Below are 17,041 nucleotides of genomic sequence, written 5' to 3'. Positions count from 1 at the left end.
TCGTCTGCTACTCCGCCTCCAGGATTAAAGACACAACTAAGTTTATTTAAAGGAAAAGCTGTGGTCAGACTTCCACGACACACCCTGATCTCACACACTCACAGAGGAAGTCAGCCAGTGTCTGCATACCAGATGGCCCCAAAAGGACCGGAAAAAGCCACAAATCCAGCAGAAATGTTCAGCAGCTTAATGAGATTTAATCTCATGATCAGACATTGTTCAAATTTTGCACCAGGTTTAATCTCAGAAGGAGATTTTATCATCACGGTTTAGACTCAAGACTGGGTTTAATCTCAGCTGTTGGAGACCTAGAGATTAGAAAGTAGCAGCTGAAACAGCAGCATCTGCCCTAAAAAAGTTTTTTTTACAAGGACTCAAGAGTATCAACAATTAGTTTATCGGAATGTCGCAATCCAGAAGAGACCTTCACCGCTTTTGGTTTTCACTGAAATAAGTAAACATCAATTGTCAAGTAGAATCTCAAACAAACCATCTGGTTTGTCTTACAAGCGAAACAAGATCTGAATGTATTTCAATATGCAGCCCCATGAAAAACAAGACAACCCTCTTTTTGATATTTAAATACATCATTCTAAGTTTTATTAGTTTTATTTATTATATTGTAAGCTATAGTACGCTACTCTTACAAGAAAGACACATTATCAGTAAAGACATTTCTGTCCCTGATTTGGTATTTTATTCTCAATGTCCTGCTTGATCTCTTGATGCTGTTTAACCATCTTATGACAGATTTGACTAGACGCCCCCTTTATTGTTAAAGAAAAAAAAATGAAAACATGCCAAAACAAAAGGTTGATTTTAAAGAAGTTCTGGTCATTTTCACGTCACACTTGGCTTATTTCATGCCAGCTTACTAAAGTCAGTCATTTTCCATCTATTCAATTTGAAAAAAAAAAAAAAAAAGACTGGAAAAAAACGCCGGGGGCGGGGGAAGAAAGTTTGTTTGAAATAAAAAATGAAAAACAACCCCATAAAAAGAAAAGTCAAAATAGACAAAAATAATAACTTGGGAAATGTGAGATTTGTTTATATTTCGATTCAAATGAAAAAAAAACAAAATTTTTTTATAATTCCAAATAATAAATTCTGTCCCCCCCGGACGTTTCCCACTAAGTGACGTTACTTGCTGGGAAAAGAAGTTGACAAATTCAGGATCGGTAAATCCGGAGATCCGAGCGGAATGCGACCGATTTCTGCGTGCAAAAGGTGATTTAACGGCCATCGGACTGTCCGACACAAACAATCTGTCAAACAATCAACATTCACGTCTTTTGTTCGGAGGGCCAGCGGCGGTGGAAGCTACTGGACGGCCGCTGAAAAGAACCCACGCCAGACCCGCTCTCTGGCGCTTTTGTCCCGCCGCTTCACGTGCGCCTCGAACGTCCAGACAACTAGCTACTCCCAATGTCCGAACACAATTGTCACACACACCGACACAAACACTGTCACTACCAACCGATTAGCCCGTACCGCCGAAGTCCGACCGAGGGCGCGAAAAGTCAGAACGTTTCTTTTTTTTTTTTTTTTTTTTTCATGACTTTCTGTACCTCCGGTCCGAAGCAGCGACTCCTCCCCGCCTCTCCCGCTTCCTCCGGCGGCTCCTCTCTCAGTTCCTGCCGGTGTCACTCGGTGAAGTTTCAACCGCCCAAACGTAGACGAAACTTGACTGCGGAGCTTGGAGTGTGTGGAATAACGTGCGTCGCCGCGGAGTCACTGCCTGTGCGCCGCCGCCTGAGCTTCAAGTCACTACGGTCAGTCTGTGCTGCCTTCACTGGCTGTCGGACACGTGCCTGTCAGAGATGTTGGGAGAAACATGGAACGAGTTTAACGCAGAGGGGCGGGGCTTGTTACAGGAAGATTGATCATGAAGCTGTGAGGAAATCGAATAAATATGTAAATAAAACCTCATTTACTTCGTATTCCATCACATATAAACTCTTATAACCGTATACGTGCTTCCAGAATAAATTGACTATTAATAACACTGGAATGTGTTTATCCATGTGCTGGTGTGTTATTTTATGACATTATGTCTTCACAATGTTACCTCATAAATAAAATAAAGAAAACAGCAATATCTATATGATGTGTTATTGCTGTTGTTCGTATCGAGTGCCTTTGTATTTTTTTGCAAATTGTAAAGGTTTTCAATTTATTTGTATATCGTTAATTAATTTATCTCTATTAATCCCTCTATTAATCCCTTGCAGGAAATTCCTTCTCTGTATTTAACCCATCATGGATGAATCATGAGCAGTTGGCTGCCAACTAGCAGTGCCAGGGGAGCAGTTTGGGGTTCAGTGTCTTGCTCAACAACACTTCGACACACAAGGAAGAGCCGGGATATCAAACTGGGAATGTTGAATCAAGGACAATCGCTCTACCCCCTGCCCCATGTTGGCCCCCTGAGTGATTAATGTGTGATTTAGGGGACTTCTTGAAATGACTGATATAATTTTGATATTTCATATGTGTCTATGGAGGTTCTCCGTCATCCAGATCATGGTAAATTCTTGTTCTTTTTTGTGGCAACCTGGACTTGAATTTCTTCCCTTAAAGATGTTTCACCTCTCATCCGAGAGGCTTCTTCAATTCAAGTGGATTGTGTGGAGTTTTCCAAATCTCCCCCTAACTCTGGGAGTTATATTCAGAAAATTCCCCACAGTCCATTTGCACTGAAGAAGCCTCTCAGATGAGAGCTCAAACATCTTCAATACAGGAAATTTAAGTGCAGTTGCCACGTAAAGATTTCAATTGTTCAGTTTCTTAGATTGACAATGTGTTTTTTTAAATTGTTTCACGTCACTCAGTAACCAAAGTTCAACAACTTGCTAATGTCTCCATTCGGATTGGGTGTGAAAGTCACAAAAATGTAATAGGTACAACTGATACATGTATAGAATTGGTTGTCCTGCCATAAGAATATTATTCATTCCACATTTGATAGCAAAGGCTTCCGCAAGTGCAAAGAAATGTGACATAATCTGAAAATATAGCAAAGAAGCATTGGAGTCTTTGGCTCCTTCATGTTATATTTAGCTTATCCTCTTTAACACACACATGCACACGCATGCGCGCACACACACACACACACACACACACACACACACACACACACATATCTCACCGCTTCATTAAATTTGGGCTCAATTTGTATTTATTGTCCCCTTTCTTCTTCTTCTGTCTCAGTAACCCTTCCTGTGTTTCAGTTTCAGCAAAGCATTGTTTGTCTCCCGCCTTTTTCTGGTTTCCAGTCTTTTGTCTTTGAGACGACAGTGAGTTTCCTTTTCCTGGCACTTTCCTCATCAGTTTTCTCCCGGCCGGACTTCACAGGAAAGATACAGATTTGATTATACCTTGGACATTTCCAGGTTTGTTTTGTTGAACTGCTCCAAAACATATGTGTGTGTAATTCTTTGCTGATTATAGGTTGTTTGGAGCTTATTTTGTTGATTTTTTTTCTTGGATTTGGGGGAATTAAATTTGATAATAATTTAAGTAATTTTTCTTTCTTTTTTACCACAATTCATCACAAGTTGTTGCTGATTTTCAGCTGGAGTTCTGTTTAGAGAGAGTGAGGGAATTCCTTCAGAAATGTTTCATTTTTTTAGGACATAAAAAGTGTTCTACCGGTCTGTTTTTCAGATTACGTATCACAGGAAACTCAATAATCCTCCAAGTGGCCTAAAAGTAAACTACATCCTAAGGAATATACTGTACAAATATTTTACTGTAAACCCTAAGGAGGCCATTAAAAGGTCAAATCTATCTATTCTAACAAAAGACATAAACCTTGTCTGAAAATGACTGTAAAAACAAATAATAAAATGTATGCACTTAAACAAATGTTCGGTTCTTCGCTGGTGCAAAAGCAATCTCTCTCAGGTCAGAGAGTATTTTATTTTCTGACCTGAGAGATCCATCCAGGTCTGGTCCATGACTGTCTGGCCTTTCAGTCTATTTGCAGCGACAACAAAGTGAAGCAGAGTGGTTGTGAAACTGATGGATGCACCAGTGGCCTGGAAACCGGGGTGAAATCATTGGATCTCCGACTCTTATTGACTGTGGAAAAAGACATGAACATTAGGTCAGCTGGTCGTCAAAGTAAAAAGGACAAAACAATGTAGTCATTAAACCCATTGATGGACTGCAGCTCCAAACGCTGGTCACAAAAATGACACATCAATATTTCCTCTAGGATCAATTAGGTATTTCTGATTCAAGAATTCAGGTTATTCTTGTTTACAGCAGAGTGTCTGGACCACTTCCAGTCAGAGAAGTAAAACATGGTGAAAGTAAACTTGGAACATCAACAGAGAGACTGACCTCTCACCATCACCATCACCAGGCTCATGAGTGGAGACCCAGTGATGTCAGCAGTGTTACTTCTGTTTGGCAAGAAAGAAGCCTCAGCATTGAATGGGTAAACACACGTGTCCTTCAATGAAAAGTGCAACCACAAATCGGCCTCTCTGATTCACTTATGGTTATCATTAGATTCTACAACTTGTGATTCAGAATCTTGGACACATCATCAGTGATAGTACCTGGGGTCACAGGGGGTTTCAACATCAGACCCCCTCACCCAGACAACGCAACTGGGAGTGATCACCTCCCAGCCTGTGTCCAAGAAGCGCTCATCCACTCCTTGTCCCTCTGTATCCACAGCCATTGTGAGGCTCTTTCAGAAGCTGAGTTGATGGCTCTCCTCTTGTGTTCACTTGTGATGCCCAGGAGATTTTAGGCCTTGAAGAGAGACTTCCCTGGGAAGTCTCCTCCCCCGACCTCAACAGGCAGGCATTGTGCATGCCACCCGCGTCTGCAGCTATCCCCTACTACTTCTTTCTCTTTCTCTCGCTGGCCTCTTCCATTCTCTCCTCCCAGGGCACTGCCAGCTCCAACATGATGACCTGCTTGGATGACTCAGAGTGCAGGATGATGTCTGGCCTAAGGCTGGTTTCCATGATGTTTTCAAGGAACATCAGTTGTTTCCCCAGGTCACACCCTTAACTGCCAGTCCTTTGCAGTTCCCAAGAAACCTGTTTGGGCCTTCGGTAAGGTAAGAGGTTGTTCTCCAGTTCTTATGAATGTTGTTTCATGCCTCAGTGGTTGCAAGCACTTGCTGTAGTTGATGGCAGTATTGATGGACTCAGCAACTGCCTTCAGCACCTGGTCGTGGCACCAGCATTGGGGCCATCTGAGTGCTTTAGGACAGCTGCTGAGGATGTGCTCTAGAGTTCCTCTTCCTTGGCACAAGGGACATGCTGGGGTTTTGACCTCGCCCCAAAGGAAGAGGTTTGATGGGCTTGGCAGGACATCGTAGATGGACTGGATGAGAAATCTGATACGGAGGGGTTCAGCCCTCCACAGCTCAGGCCATGAGATCTTCCTGTCCATGGCTTCTTCCCATTTGGTTCAAGTGCCTTGTTGCCTCAACCCCACCCACTAGCTTGCACACTGCTCTTCGACTCCAGCCCTCACTTCGAGTTGGACCTGGCTCCACCTCTCCTTGCCCTTGAGCCTGCTAAGGTAGGTTGTTGGTATGGTTCCCAGTCCTGCCTGACTGGTTGCCACAGATCCCCCAAGATCTTTGTGAGACAGCTTCTGCCTGGTCCAAAGCCTCCTGCGCCCTCCAACTTCTGCCAGGCCTCACCTCGATGCCAGCTAGAGCAACTTTTGGGTCCTTTGATTCCCTATGCTGGAGAACCTCCCTCACTCTGGTGACCATCAACTCCTCTTCTGTTAGGCTGTGGATTGGTAGAGTCAGCTTGTTGTTGTTGCCATTGAGGGCGATGCTGCTTTGACTTCTGGGTAGCCCCAATCAGCATTGGAGCCAGCCACTGACCCTTCTCTCAAACCCTTCCACATTAGAGAGGGGAAATTCATACACTAGGAATGGCTACAGTATCCTGGGCAGGATGCCATGCTGGTACACCCATGACCTGACTTATCGACTGGCGTCATCCAGCACTCCAGCTGTTCATTGGTTGCCCTGATGGAAGCAGTGTCCTTCACGGAGTAGTCAAAGATTTTCCCCAGGCTTTTCACCAGTTTCTCTTGGACTGATGGAATCTGGGTGCCTCCTAGTGAGAAGTGGAACTGGTCAGTCACCTTCCCTCCCTTCAGGACTAGAGACCTTGATTTCTGTGGCTAGAAGCACATGTGGGCCCAGGTGGTAAGCCTCTCCAAACCCTGGAGGATCCATCTGCATCCTGGTACTTACATTGTTGTTACTGTCAGATCGTCCATAAATGCTCTGATGGGGGGCTGACGGTTTCTGGACTTGGTTTTGGGCCCTCTGGTTCGGCAGACTTGACTAGCATGTTCATCGCCAGGGCAAAGAGTATCTCTGAAATGGTGATGCTCATCCAGTGATGATCCCTTTCTGTAATCGGTGCCGCTCAGATGTAACTGTGCATCTCAGATAAAAGCTGTAATAATAATCCATGATGAGAGCTTTGATGTTGCCTGGGTTATGGTGCCTCTCCAATGCCACCTCCACTCGCTTGTGGGGTAAGGAGCCATATGCATTGGCTAGGAGCAGCTGAAGTACAGATAGGTTTCCTTTCCCCTCTTGAGCCTCCCTGATCAGTTGTGTCACCACGCCGCTATATTCAAGGCACCCTGGTACCTCTGGCATCCCACCCATTTGCACAGAAGGGTCAATTTATTGGTTCTTTTGGACGTAGTCAGACAGCTGGTGGGTAAGGATACTGAAAAATATCTTCCCCTCGACATTAAGCAGTGAGCTGGTTCCAAACTGCTCGATGGAGGTTGACTTCTCTTCCTTGGGAACCAATGCCCTTTTTGCAGATCTCCATTGCTGGGCAATCTTACCCCTCCTCCAAATCGCCCTTAAGATCTTGTGGCCCCTCTTGTACACCAGGTAAGGTACTTTATTAGGTCCAGGTGTTATTTCAAGCAGCCATGACCATCGGTTGGATATCTTCTCTCAACTGGGTACTTTGGTGAAATAACAAACTGGCTCAGGTGGGTTGATCCGGTCTCTGCATTCACCTAGGCCCTCCTCCTGTTCTGCATCACTGAACATGTTGTGAAGGTAGGAGTCTACCTCCTCTTTTGTGCATGAGGTGTGAGTGCTGCACTTTTGGCCTAGCAGCAGTTTGGTAAACGCAAAAAGGTTAGCTAGGAATGCAGCACGTCTTTTGGGTCTCTACTTAGTCCGCCTCCTGTGCTATTCTGCACGGTGGAGGGTAAGCAGCTTCCTCCTAAGAACACAGCATAGTTCTGGCAGCCCTGGCTTCTGGTCCTCGTTGCACCCTTGAACTGTCTCTTCAGGTCCCTGAGTTCCTGTCACTGCTGTGAGATCTTTTCTGCCCTGTGGTTTTTTTGAGATTTGCTTTGCAGCAGCATGCTACTCCATTGAACCAAACCTTTCAGCGGTGATGCTGATGACCATGGAGGCCATTGTTTCCTGTCTTCCCCTCCTTTCATAGTAGCTCCCAGAACACCATCCAAATCTTCATCATAACCAATATCTGCCTTGAAAGAATTGCTGGGCTATCATGTTGGTCTAACTAATAATAATAATAATTTACACTTTATTAATCCCCGTAGGGAAATTCGTTCGCTGCAATTAACCCATCAAAGAGGAACCATGAGCAGTACTTTGGAGTTCAGTGTCTTGCTTAACAACATTTAACAACAGCCGCGAATTGAGCCAGGGGTGTGAAGTTCCACTTTACCTCCTCCGCCACACCGTTCCTCAACCAACTGAATGAAACCATTTCAGAAACATACTTTTCCACTTCAGAAGAGTTGGATCGGCAGCAATACACATTTATTTGTGTCAGTCATTTTATTCAGTTTTCTTTACTTAAAACTCACCTTATTTCTCATCCATTCGGATACTTGTAGTTGATACATAAAGAGGCGGTGTAAAAGAGTCAATAAATATCATAATATGATACAGGCAGAAAAAAAATCTTTAATAACTTTAATAAAATACAATTATTTCGTTTTCAGTTTAAACGTATGAAAAGTTTCCTTGAGGTGGTTAAAAAATAAACTGTAACATCTTGAAGCCTCCGAGGAGATCTACATGTGCTTCCTGTTAGGGTTGCAGGGAAATGTAGTCCATGATAGCTATTTGAAGCCATTTTTAACCTGAATATCCATCATCTTGGTCAGTTTTTCTGTTGACTGACAGGAGACAACTAAGATGTCTGCTTGGTGATGCTGACATGATTATCTCATGGTGATTTGTACATATGACATCAGCATCTATCACAACCAGCTGAGAACTGGTTTATTGCTGGTTTTGTGAACAGTTTTAATATGAGTTCAGATTAGATTTCTAACAGGATACATACTTCCATTACTCATTTATAACAAGATTTTGTACATTTCATTTTTACAGAGGTTCTCAAAATTAGCAACAATGAAATAAAATGGTTAAAAAGAGGAAGATTGAAGAATAAAATCCAACTTATCAGCTCCTTTTGTTTAATCACACTGCCATACTGAGTTTACTGGACTCCAGTGTGGAAATCGCAAATGCAGCTATGAAATTAGCTGAGTGAATATCTTGATTCATCCGGGTATCAAGGAATACCAACAGCAATCCTAATTTATTATCCAAAAGAAGTGAAGTCAACTTGGGAAAGATGTGTTTGATTAAAAATAATAGCCAAGAGACTCAAAACATATAAAATATTAAAAGACATTAAAATTTGTGTGGATATAGAAGAAACTTTTGTGAATAACACAACTTGATACCATTATAATATCACCGCGATTCTCTGTTAAAGTTTCACATTTTACATGTTAAAGAATTTTGTCTCACAAGGACAAAAAGAAACTAGACAACTTGGGCTCAGCTTTAATATTCAACACATCTTATTAAAATCTATAATTGTTAAAAATGCTGAATTACATGTTTGACTTCAAATTAAAGCTTTTGATCACACTTGACTGGAGGTCATTTATTAGAGGCTGAAATGAGTCAGAAACTTTGTTGATGGACTTCAGAGACATCAGTCTTGAATTGTCTCACTGAGTCTATAGACTCATGTTTCCTTGTTCTTTGGGCAAAGTAAACAAGGATACAATATAAAGTGACCAGGAGCAGGAAGGAGAACGTTTCAAAAGGCATCCTGGGAATCAGGATTCACTCCTCCGTTGTGGTTTTCTTACCACCGTCCTCCTCACCACCGTCCTCATCTGTTGGCGTCACCTCCACTGTCAGAATCTCCTCCCCTTCTTGTCGCGCTGTCATCCTGATGACCATGGAACTGTCAGCTGTCTCAGCCACAGTATCGTCGTCGTCCTGAACCACCGGGGTGGGAATCGGTGAACGGCGATGCATAGGAGAAGGGGGCGGGACCTGTGAGGAAGAGGTTGGAGCACAACACTGATACCTTTTCTGACAGGTGAGGTGAACCAACAGAGACGAGATAAGGGACAAAAAACAAGACAAGTCGAGATAAGAGCAACACAAGGACAGAGACAAGAGAGACGGATGAGAGATGGGTCAAGATGGAACCACACAAGAACAATGAGATAGGACAGGAGATTAGAAATGTGAGGAGAGAGCAGAGTCAAACTGACACCAGATGAACAACAAAGATAAAATGACACTGCTATTACAAAAATTTCATGTTTTACCTAGGGAAATGACACATTAAACATGTCATTGCTTTCTTATGACAAAGCACGGCTCAGAAGACCCTCATGAAGAACACAAACTTTGGACCTAGTTTTTGCTTGCCTAGACGTGGGTCACTGGAGCTTCCACCGGAGCCAGGCCTGTGGGTGGGGCTCGATGGTGCATGCCTGGTGGCTCTATGGGGCTTGGACGGGCACACCCCAAAGAATTGACATGGGTCCCTCTCCCCCTGGGCTCACCACTCACAGGAAGGGGCATTGGGGTCGGGTGCAGTGCGAGCCAGGCAGTGGCCGGAGCAGGGGACCTTGGTGGTCCGATCCTCAGGTGCAGAAGCTGGCTTTTGGGACATGGAATGTCACGTCTCTGGCGGGGAAGGAGCCTGAGCTGGTGAGCGGGGCTGAGAGATTCTGACCAGATATAGTCAGACTCACCTCGACACACAGCGTGGGGTCTGGAACCAGGCCTTTCCAGAGGGGCTGGAATCTTTTTCACCCGGGAGTTGCCCCCAGTGAGAGGCACCGGGCAGGTGTGGGCAAATTGATTGCCCCCTGACTCAGCACCTGTACGTTAGGGTTCAACCCGGTGGACGAGAGGGTAGCCTCCCTCCGCCTTCAGGTGGGGAGAGGGGCTGACTGTTGCTTGTGGCGATGCACCCAACAACAGTTCAGTTTATCCACCCTTCTTGGGGTCCCTAGAGGGGCTGCTAGAGAGTGCTCCTACCAGGGACTCCCTTGTTCTATAGGGGGGTTTCAACGCTCAGGTGGGCAATGACAGTGCAACTTTGAAGGGTGTGATTGGGAGGAACGGCCCCCCCGATCTGAATCAGAGCTATGTTTTGATATTGATCTTCTGTGCTTGACACAGATTACTCATGATAAACACCACGTTCAAGCATAAAGGTGTCCAAATGTGCACTTGGCACCATCGCACCTGAGGCCGCAGTTCTTTGACCGACCTTGTAGGCATGCCGTCAGACTTGTGACCGCATGTCCTGGACACTCGTGGAAAGAAAGGGGCGGAGATGTCAACTGATCACCACCTGGTGGCAAGCTGGTGGGGGAGGATGCCGGTCAGACCTGCCAAACCCAGATGTAACTTGAGGGTCTGCTGGGAATATCTGGCAGAGTCACCTGCCAGAAGGAGTTTCAACTCCCACCTCTGGCGGAGCTACAACCATGTCCCAAGGGAGGCGGGGGATTGGATATTGAGTCAAATGAGCCATGGTCTGTGCTTCCATTCTCAAGGCCGTACACTAGAGCTGCTGCTGTAAGTCGACTGGCGCCTGTCAGGGCGACAATCCTCGAGTGCGCTGGTGGACTCCAGTGGTGAGGGATAACATCAAACTGAAGAAGTCCTGTCAGGCTTTTCTGGCCTGTGGAGCTCCGGAGGAAGCTGAGATGTACCCGCAGGCCAAGCGGCATGAGGCTTCACTGGTTGCCCAGGCAAAAACTCGCCGTGGGAGGAGTTCGGGGAGACCATGGAGAACAACTTCTGGTGGGTGTCGAGAAGATTCTGGTCCACCGGCTCAGGAGGGGGAAGCAGTGCTCCATCAACACGGTATATAGTTGAAGCAGGGTGCTCCTGACCTCAACTCGAAATGTTGTAGATCGGTCGCAAGAATATTTCCGAGACCTCGTTTACCCCTATGAAACGCCCTCCAATGAGGAAGCCGAGGGACTCTGGAGTGGACACACCTATTTATGGGGCCGAAGTTGCTGAAGCAGTCACAAAGCTCTTCAGCAATGGGGCCCTGGGGGTGGCTGAGGTCAGCCTTGAGTTCCTCAAGGCTCTGGATGCTGTAAGGCTGTCCTGGCTGACATGCCTCTGCCATATTTTGTGGATGCTGGGGACAGTGCTGCTGGACTGGCAGACCAGGGTGGTGATGCCCCTTTTGAAAAAGAGAAATCGGAGGGTGTGCTCCAACTACAGACGGATGACAATCCTCAGCCTCCCTGGTAAGGTCTATTCAGCGGTGCTGGAGAAGAGGGTCCGCTGGGTCGTTGAACCTCAGATCCAGGAGGAGCAGTGTGGTTTTCGTCCTGGTGATGGAACAGTTGACCAGCTCTATACCCTCAGCAGGGTCCTCGAGGGGGCATGGGAGTTTGCCCAACCACTCTACATATGTTTTGTGGATCTGGAGAAGGCATTCGGCCCTGTCCCAAAGGCAGTCCTGTGGGGTGTGCTCCGGTAGTACGGGCTGTTTGGTCCCTGTGTGATCGGTTTCGGAGCTTGGTCTGCATTGCCCATTATAAATCGGACCTGTTTCCCGTTGGACTCTATCAGGGCTGCCCTTTGTCACAGACATTGTTCATAACTTTTATGGACAGAATTTCTTGGTGCAGCCAGGGCGTCGAGGGGATCTGGTTTGGTGGCCGCAGGAATCGAGTCTCTGCTTTTCGCAGATGATGTGGTTCTGTTGGCTTCATCAAACCATGATCTCCAGCTCTCACTGGAGCGTTTTCGCAGCCGAGTGTGAAGCGGCCAGGATGAGGATCAGCACCTCCAAATCCGAGACCATGGTACTCAACTGAGAATGGGTGGATGCCCACTTCGGGTTGGGGAAGATGTCCTGCCCCAAGTGGAGGAGTACAAATATCTCTGTGTCTTGTCAACAAGTGAGGGAAGGATGGAGTGTGAGATCAACAGGCGGATCGGTGCGGGGTCAGCAGTGAGGACTCTGTACCCATCTTTTGTGGTGAAAAAGTCTATGGTCACGAGACACAGGTAGTGACCGAAAGAACGAGATTGTGGATATGAGCGTCTGAAATGAGTTTTTCCCACAGGGCGGCTGGACTTTCCCTTGGAGATAGGGTGAGAAGTTCGGTCATCTGGGAGGAGCTTGGACTAGAGCCGCTGCTTCTCCTCATAGAGGAGTCAGATGAGGTGGCTCAGGGCAACTCATCAGGATGCATCCTGAACACCTTTTGGGGGAGGTATTCTGGGCATGTCCATCTGGGAGGAGACTAAAGGGAAGACTCAGGACACCCTGGAGAGACTATGTCTCCAGACTGGCCCGGGAACGCTTTGGGGTCTCCCGGGAGGAGATGGACCATGTGACGAGGGAGAGGGAGGTTTGGGCCCCAGCAACCCGACTCCGGATAAGCGAAGAAAGATGGATGGATGGATTATGATAAAAAATTGTATGTTTAACAAAATTCTCTGTGAAGGATTGAGAAAAAATGAAAAATAGAATACATAAATTAAGGAACTAAGATAGAAATATTTCCAATAAAAGTACATTTATATACTCTAATGAAAGCAGTCTACTGAATTTGTTTGCATTTATGTGCTCTCTGATTGGAGGACCTGGAAGTGGAGATCCCTCGTGAAGAGCAAATGTGTGCTACATGGGCACAGAAATTGTGGAAATGAAATTGGTGTAGTGAATAATCTTTTAGAGAGTGTGAGGTTGGGATCAAAGAGAAAAAAAAAAACGCTGACTTAGTTCCTTGCTTTAAATAAATGTGATATTTTCCAATCATGTTAAATGATACTTTTTAACTGCATTCAAAAACCTTTCATTCATATTCAAGTGAAGTATCAATTATAAACAATGTAAAGACATGATGTATGATTTCTTTGCTGTACTGTTCTAATTGATTTATCAAAATATGGTCATTGTCATTTTTATTTATTCACTCAAATTTATTATTTTTTCATTATTTTTGTTTTGAAATAAACATATAGAACTAAATTATTATTATTGTTGTCACTGTCATTTGTTCAACACGCAGTCATGTCTGTCCATGCTGGACATGACAAGAACTGTCATTTTTTGATTAACTGTGAAAAGGAAATAATCAATGAAGTGTGTGTCCTTAAATATTAGAGTTTTCAGCAACAAAACACTTCAGGTTTTGGGATCTTTTTCCCATTGGTTTGGATGAAATTTCAAATAGATGCTTCATCCTTTAACCCGATGAAATCGTTTCAATTTTGCCATCAATGAGAAAGGACTCATCTAATAGCGAGACCTAGATTTTTTTTCGTCACACAGTTCCAACATTGCTGAGGAAACAGGAAACTTCCGGATGAATGATGCTGTCAATTGAAATGATTTTGTCAGCCTGCCTTGTTGACCCATGTGATAGCTATGTAAATAAGGTGTCTGTCGAAAGCCAGCGTGACGTGTGTGATGATGTCATACCTGAGGATCTCCGTCCACCGGCCGGTAACTCCTCTTCAACTTGGCAAAGGTTCCCTCAATGCCCGCCTGCTCCGTCGCTATCAGTGCTGCTTTGAAGAGTTTTGGTGTTTCAGTGCGGGTGGGGATGATTTGCGGTGCCTCCTTCCCACCCTCCTTCTCTTCTGGCTTCTTGTCCTTGGTCAGCATCTTCCTGGGAGACAGAGAGTGAAGACGGAGATCTCTATCGTGGAAATATTATGAATAAAGTTGAGAATGACGGCGTCCTGGTACCAGCAGCAGCAGCAGCCGTTTCGCTGCACCATGTCCTGACCCTGATCCTAACTGTCCCCCCTTCTAGGAAGCCCAAGTACTGGCAGATTAGAGGCTAATCCTGGACTGATCAGACACTGGTCACATGACTCCCAAGTTATCCAGGTAGCCTAGAAACATGACTATGTCACACGTTGTTTTTTTTTAGACAGGCCCGCCTCTAAGACATCCACAGGAATTTTCCAGGATTGCTTGAAGCTCCTCCCCCTTTGCATAACTTTTCCCTGCCATTACCAGGACAGATGTACTTTTTCTCAGGTGATTTCTCACAAAAATCATATTTTCATTCTTGACAGAATCTTTATATTGTTGGGGAGATTGTTAAAATTTGAGCTACATCCAAACGCCCACCTACTGACAAGGAATATGACTTGGGATTCAATGATAACCTCAGCCCTTTGCCCCCCCAAGCTTACTTGGCCTTCTTACGGAGCAGCTTCTGGGACTCAGGATAGTGAATCAGGATCTCGGCAAGGTCCTTCTTGTCCAGAATGAAGAGGTTGGCAAAACCGTGCGCCTTTACGTTGGCTGTGCGCCTGTTGCCTCCACCCCCTGCTAGTAGACTGGCCAATCAGAAGAGAGAGTAAGGTGTTTGGACAAATTGAAGCAATAACCATTATGACAATAATAAAAACTTAAAAACGTTCATAATAATGATTATCTCTATGGTGATCTAAATTGATGATATATACACATAATTGAGCACAAAAATTTTACACTGTATAAATTTGGTGCTCTTCATGTCACTCAGAAGCTGTGACTGTTCTTTGTGACTGTGCATGTGTGTATATGTGTGTGTGTGAGTGCGTCTCCACTGTTTTGTAATGCTTTTAAGTGCTGTGACACTGTGTGTTAAGAGGAATACACTGCCTTCTGCAGGCAGCAGTGAGAGTCACATGCTGACCTGATCTCTCCGAACACAGATCCAGCTCTGATGGTGACAAAGACTGTCTTCAGGTCTGGACCTCCGACCACTTGGACTTCTCCCTGTTTGATGATGTACATCTCCCTGCCAATCTCACCCTGGACCACGGGCGTGCGCGCGCGCACACACACACACACACACACACACACACACACACACACACACACACACACATTAAGATAAGATAAGATAAGATAAGATAAGATAAGATAAGATAAGATAAGATAAGATAAGATAAGATAATAGAGTGTTTTGGGATGCTTGTGAGCAGCATCAAAGTGATGCTGATGGGATGAAAGACCTGCAGTAGCACTCCTTTGACTGAAGGAGTTGCTTCAAACCCCTATAGTGTCATGCAAAGTTTGAGAGGTGCTGTCCCTACAGGATCCTGGATTAACCAGATATCCTCCTCACCATCTTAATGGAGTCCATATACAATACTGTCCCAATATAGTAGTAGGTTTGATTCTCATGTGTCTATCTAATGTTCTTTTCTGCGTTTGTCTTTGTCAGGCGAGTTCCAGTGTCAGTTGTCTATTTGTGCCTCTGTATCAACAGTATGTGTATCTAGATAAGAAACTAGATGTGTGTGTGCGTTTGTTCTGACCTTCATGCAGACAAAGTCTCCAGGCAGATAAACCACAGACTTCAAGCGAGTCAACATGTCGAACACCATCTGTCGGTCACAGCCCTGTATGACACACACACCCACGCATGAGCACACACGCACACACACGCACGCACGGTCCAGGAAGCATCCAAGGGAAATCAGAAAAGGCTGCTGCCTCACCTGAAACAGCGCCACCTTGCTGATGATGGCGTAGTTGACATCTATGGCGATGTCGAGCCTCATCTTGGTGGGAAGCTGCACCAATAGTTCCTGCTCATCTGCAGACAAGACCAAAACATAGGTTTCCTGCCACTGAATTTCAAATTATATTTAAACCATTGTCTGCCGCTTATCCTGCACTCAGGGTCGCGGAGGATGCTGTAGCCTTTTCCAGCTGTCATCGGGTGAGACTGGATACACCCTCGACTGGTCGCCAGTCAACTGCAGGGCCACATACACTGCATGCACAATTATTTGGCAAGTTGTATTTTTGAGGATTAATTTTGTTATTGTACAACTATCGTGCTCTTGGTCAATCCAAAATGTTTACGAACCCTCAAACCTGAATGATTAAATAGTAAAAGTGAAGTCTTGGCTCTCTTAAGAGAATATCCATATGTACACCATTATTAGGCAACGATTAGTGTGCAGAATTATTATGTCACTAAATGACAAAGATTTCCCCATCTCACTTGTATATTTTCACCTGTTAAAGTGAGAGTAATGATCTCCAAATTTACAAATAAACATTTCTGAAATTAAAAAAAAAAACCTCAGAGACCAAAATAGTCACCCATCTTTTCAGTAACAGTCACAAACCTTCCATTCAGAGTCAGTCAGTTTGTTGATTCAGAGAGGTGTACGGTTAACCTTCACTGTGAAATTCCTGCTTAAGAAGGGCCCAAAAGTTCTCAATAGGGTTTAAGTCAGGTGAAGAAGGGGGCCATCTCATTAGTTTTTCATCTTTAAGGCCTTTACTGGCCTGCCACGTAGTGGAGTATTTTGATGCATATGAGCGTTGTCTTGCAGAAAAAGCAAAGTCTTCTTTAAAGATGCAGACTTTTCCCTGTGCCACAGCTTGAAGAAAGTGTCTTCTAAAAATTAGCAGTTGGTCTGAGAGTTGATCTCGAGTCCATTTTCAATCCGAAAGCTGGCTTATCTTTGATAATACCTGCCCATACCAGTACCCCAACTCCACGTTTCTGGCGTCTGAGTCGAAGAGGAGCAAGAGTCACTGTCATCTCATCAGTCCACAAAACCTTTGAAAAATCTGTCTTCAGATATTTTGTGACCCATTTCTTGATGTTTCAACTTATGTCTCTTGTTCAGAGGTGGTCGGGTTTCAGCCTTTCTTACCTTGGCCATGTCGCTGAGAACTAAACACCTTGTACTTCTTGACAC

At 44.9% G+C, this 17,041-nt stretch overlaps 2 protein-coding genes across 6 annotated transcripts in view; both read right to left on the bottom strand.

Annotated features, from left to right (window-relative positions):
* The window catches only part of kifc3 (kinesin family member C3), a 41,483-nt gene extending 39,678 nt beyond the window's left edge, over window positions 1-1,805 (bottom strand). For both annotated transcript variants that reach the window (XM_086143748.1, XM_086143752.1), the window contains exon 1: window positions 1,569-1,805. The gene's annotated coding sequence lies outside the window, so the exon portion shown is untranslated. The remainder of the gene's footprint in view (window positions 1-1,568) is intronic.
* A 6,124-nt stretch (window positions 1,806-7,929) lies between these two features.
* cngb1a (cyclic nucleotide gated channel subunit beta 1a) overlaps window positions 7,930-17,041 on the bottom strand; it is a 33,070-nt gene continuing 23,958 nt past the window's right edge. For 2 of the 4 annotated variants that reach the window (XM_086143740.1, XM_086143741.1), the window contains 6 exons: window positions 15,821-15,918; window positions 15,638-15,721; window positions 15,010-15,128; window positions 14,522-14,668; window positions 13,797-13,986; window positions 7,930-9,367 (listed from right to left, as the gene is read on the bottom strand). In XM_086143740.1, the coding sequence (XP_085999866.1) occupies window positions 9,152-9,367; window positions 13,797-13,986; window positions 14,522-14,668; window positions 15,010-15,128; window positions 15,638-15,721; window positions 15,821-15,918 (854 nt within the window). In that variant the 3' untranslated portion in view covers window positions 7,930-9,151. The remainder of the gene's footprint in view (window positions 9,368-13,796; window positions 13,987-14,521; window positions 14,669-15,009; window positions 15,129-15,637; window positions 15,722-15,820; window positions 15,919-17,041) is intronic. The other 2 variants (XM_086143739.1, XM_086143742.1) reach the window with 1 other exon arrangement.

This window comes from Fistularia commersonii, chromosome 3 (assembly GCF_037954325.1).
Source record: "Fistularia commersonii isolate RoL2024-O1a breed Wild chromosome 3, RoL_Fcom_v1.0, whole genome shotgun sequence".
In the NCBI taxonomy this organism is placed as follows: Eukaryota; Metazoa; Chordata; class Actinopteri; order Syngnathiformes; family Fistulariidae; genus Fistularia; species Fistularia commersonii.
Note: the sequence above shows the minus strand (reverse complement) of the source record. Positions and strands in the feature narration are given on the sequence as shown.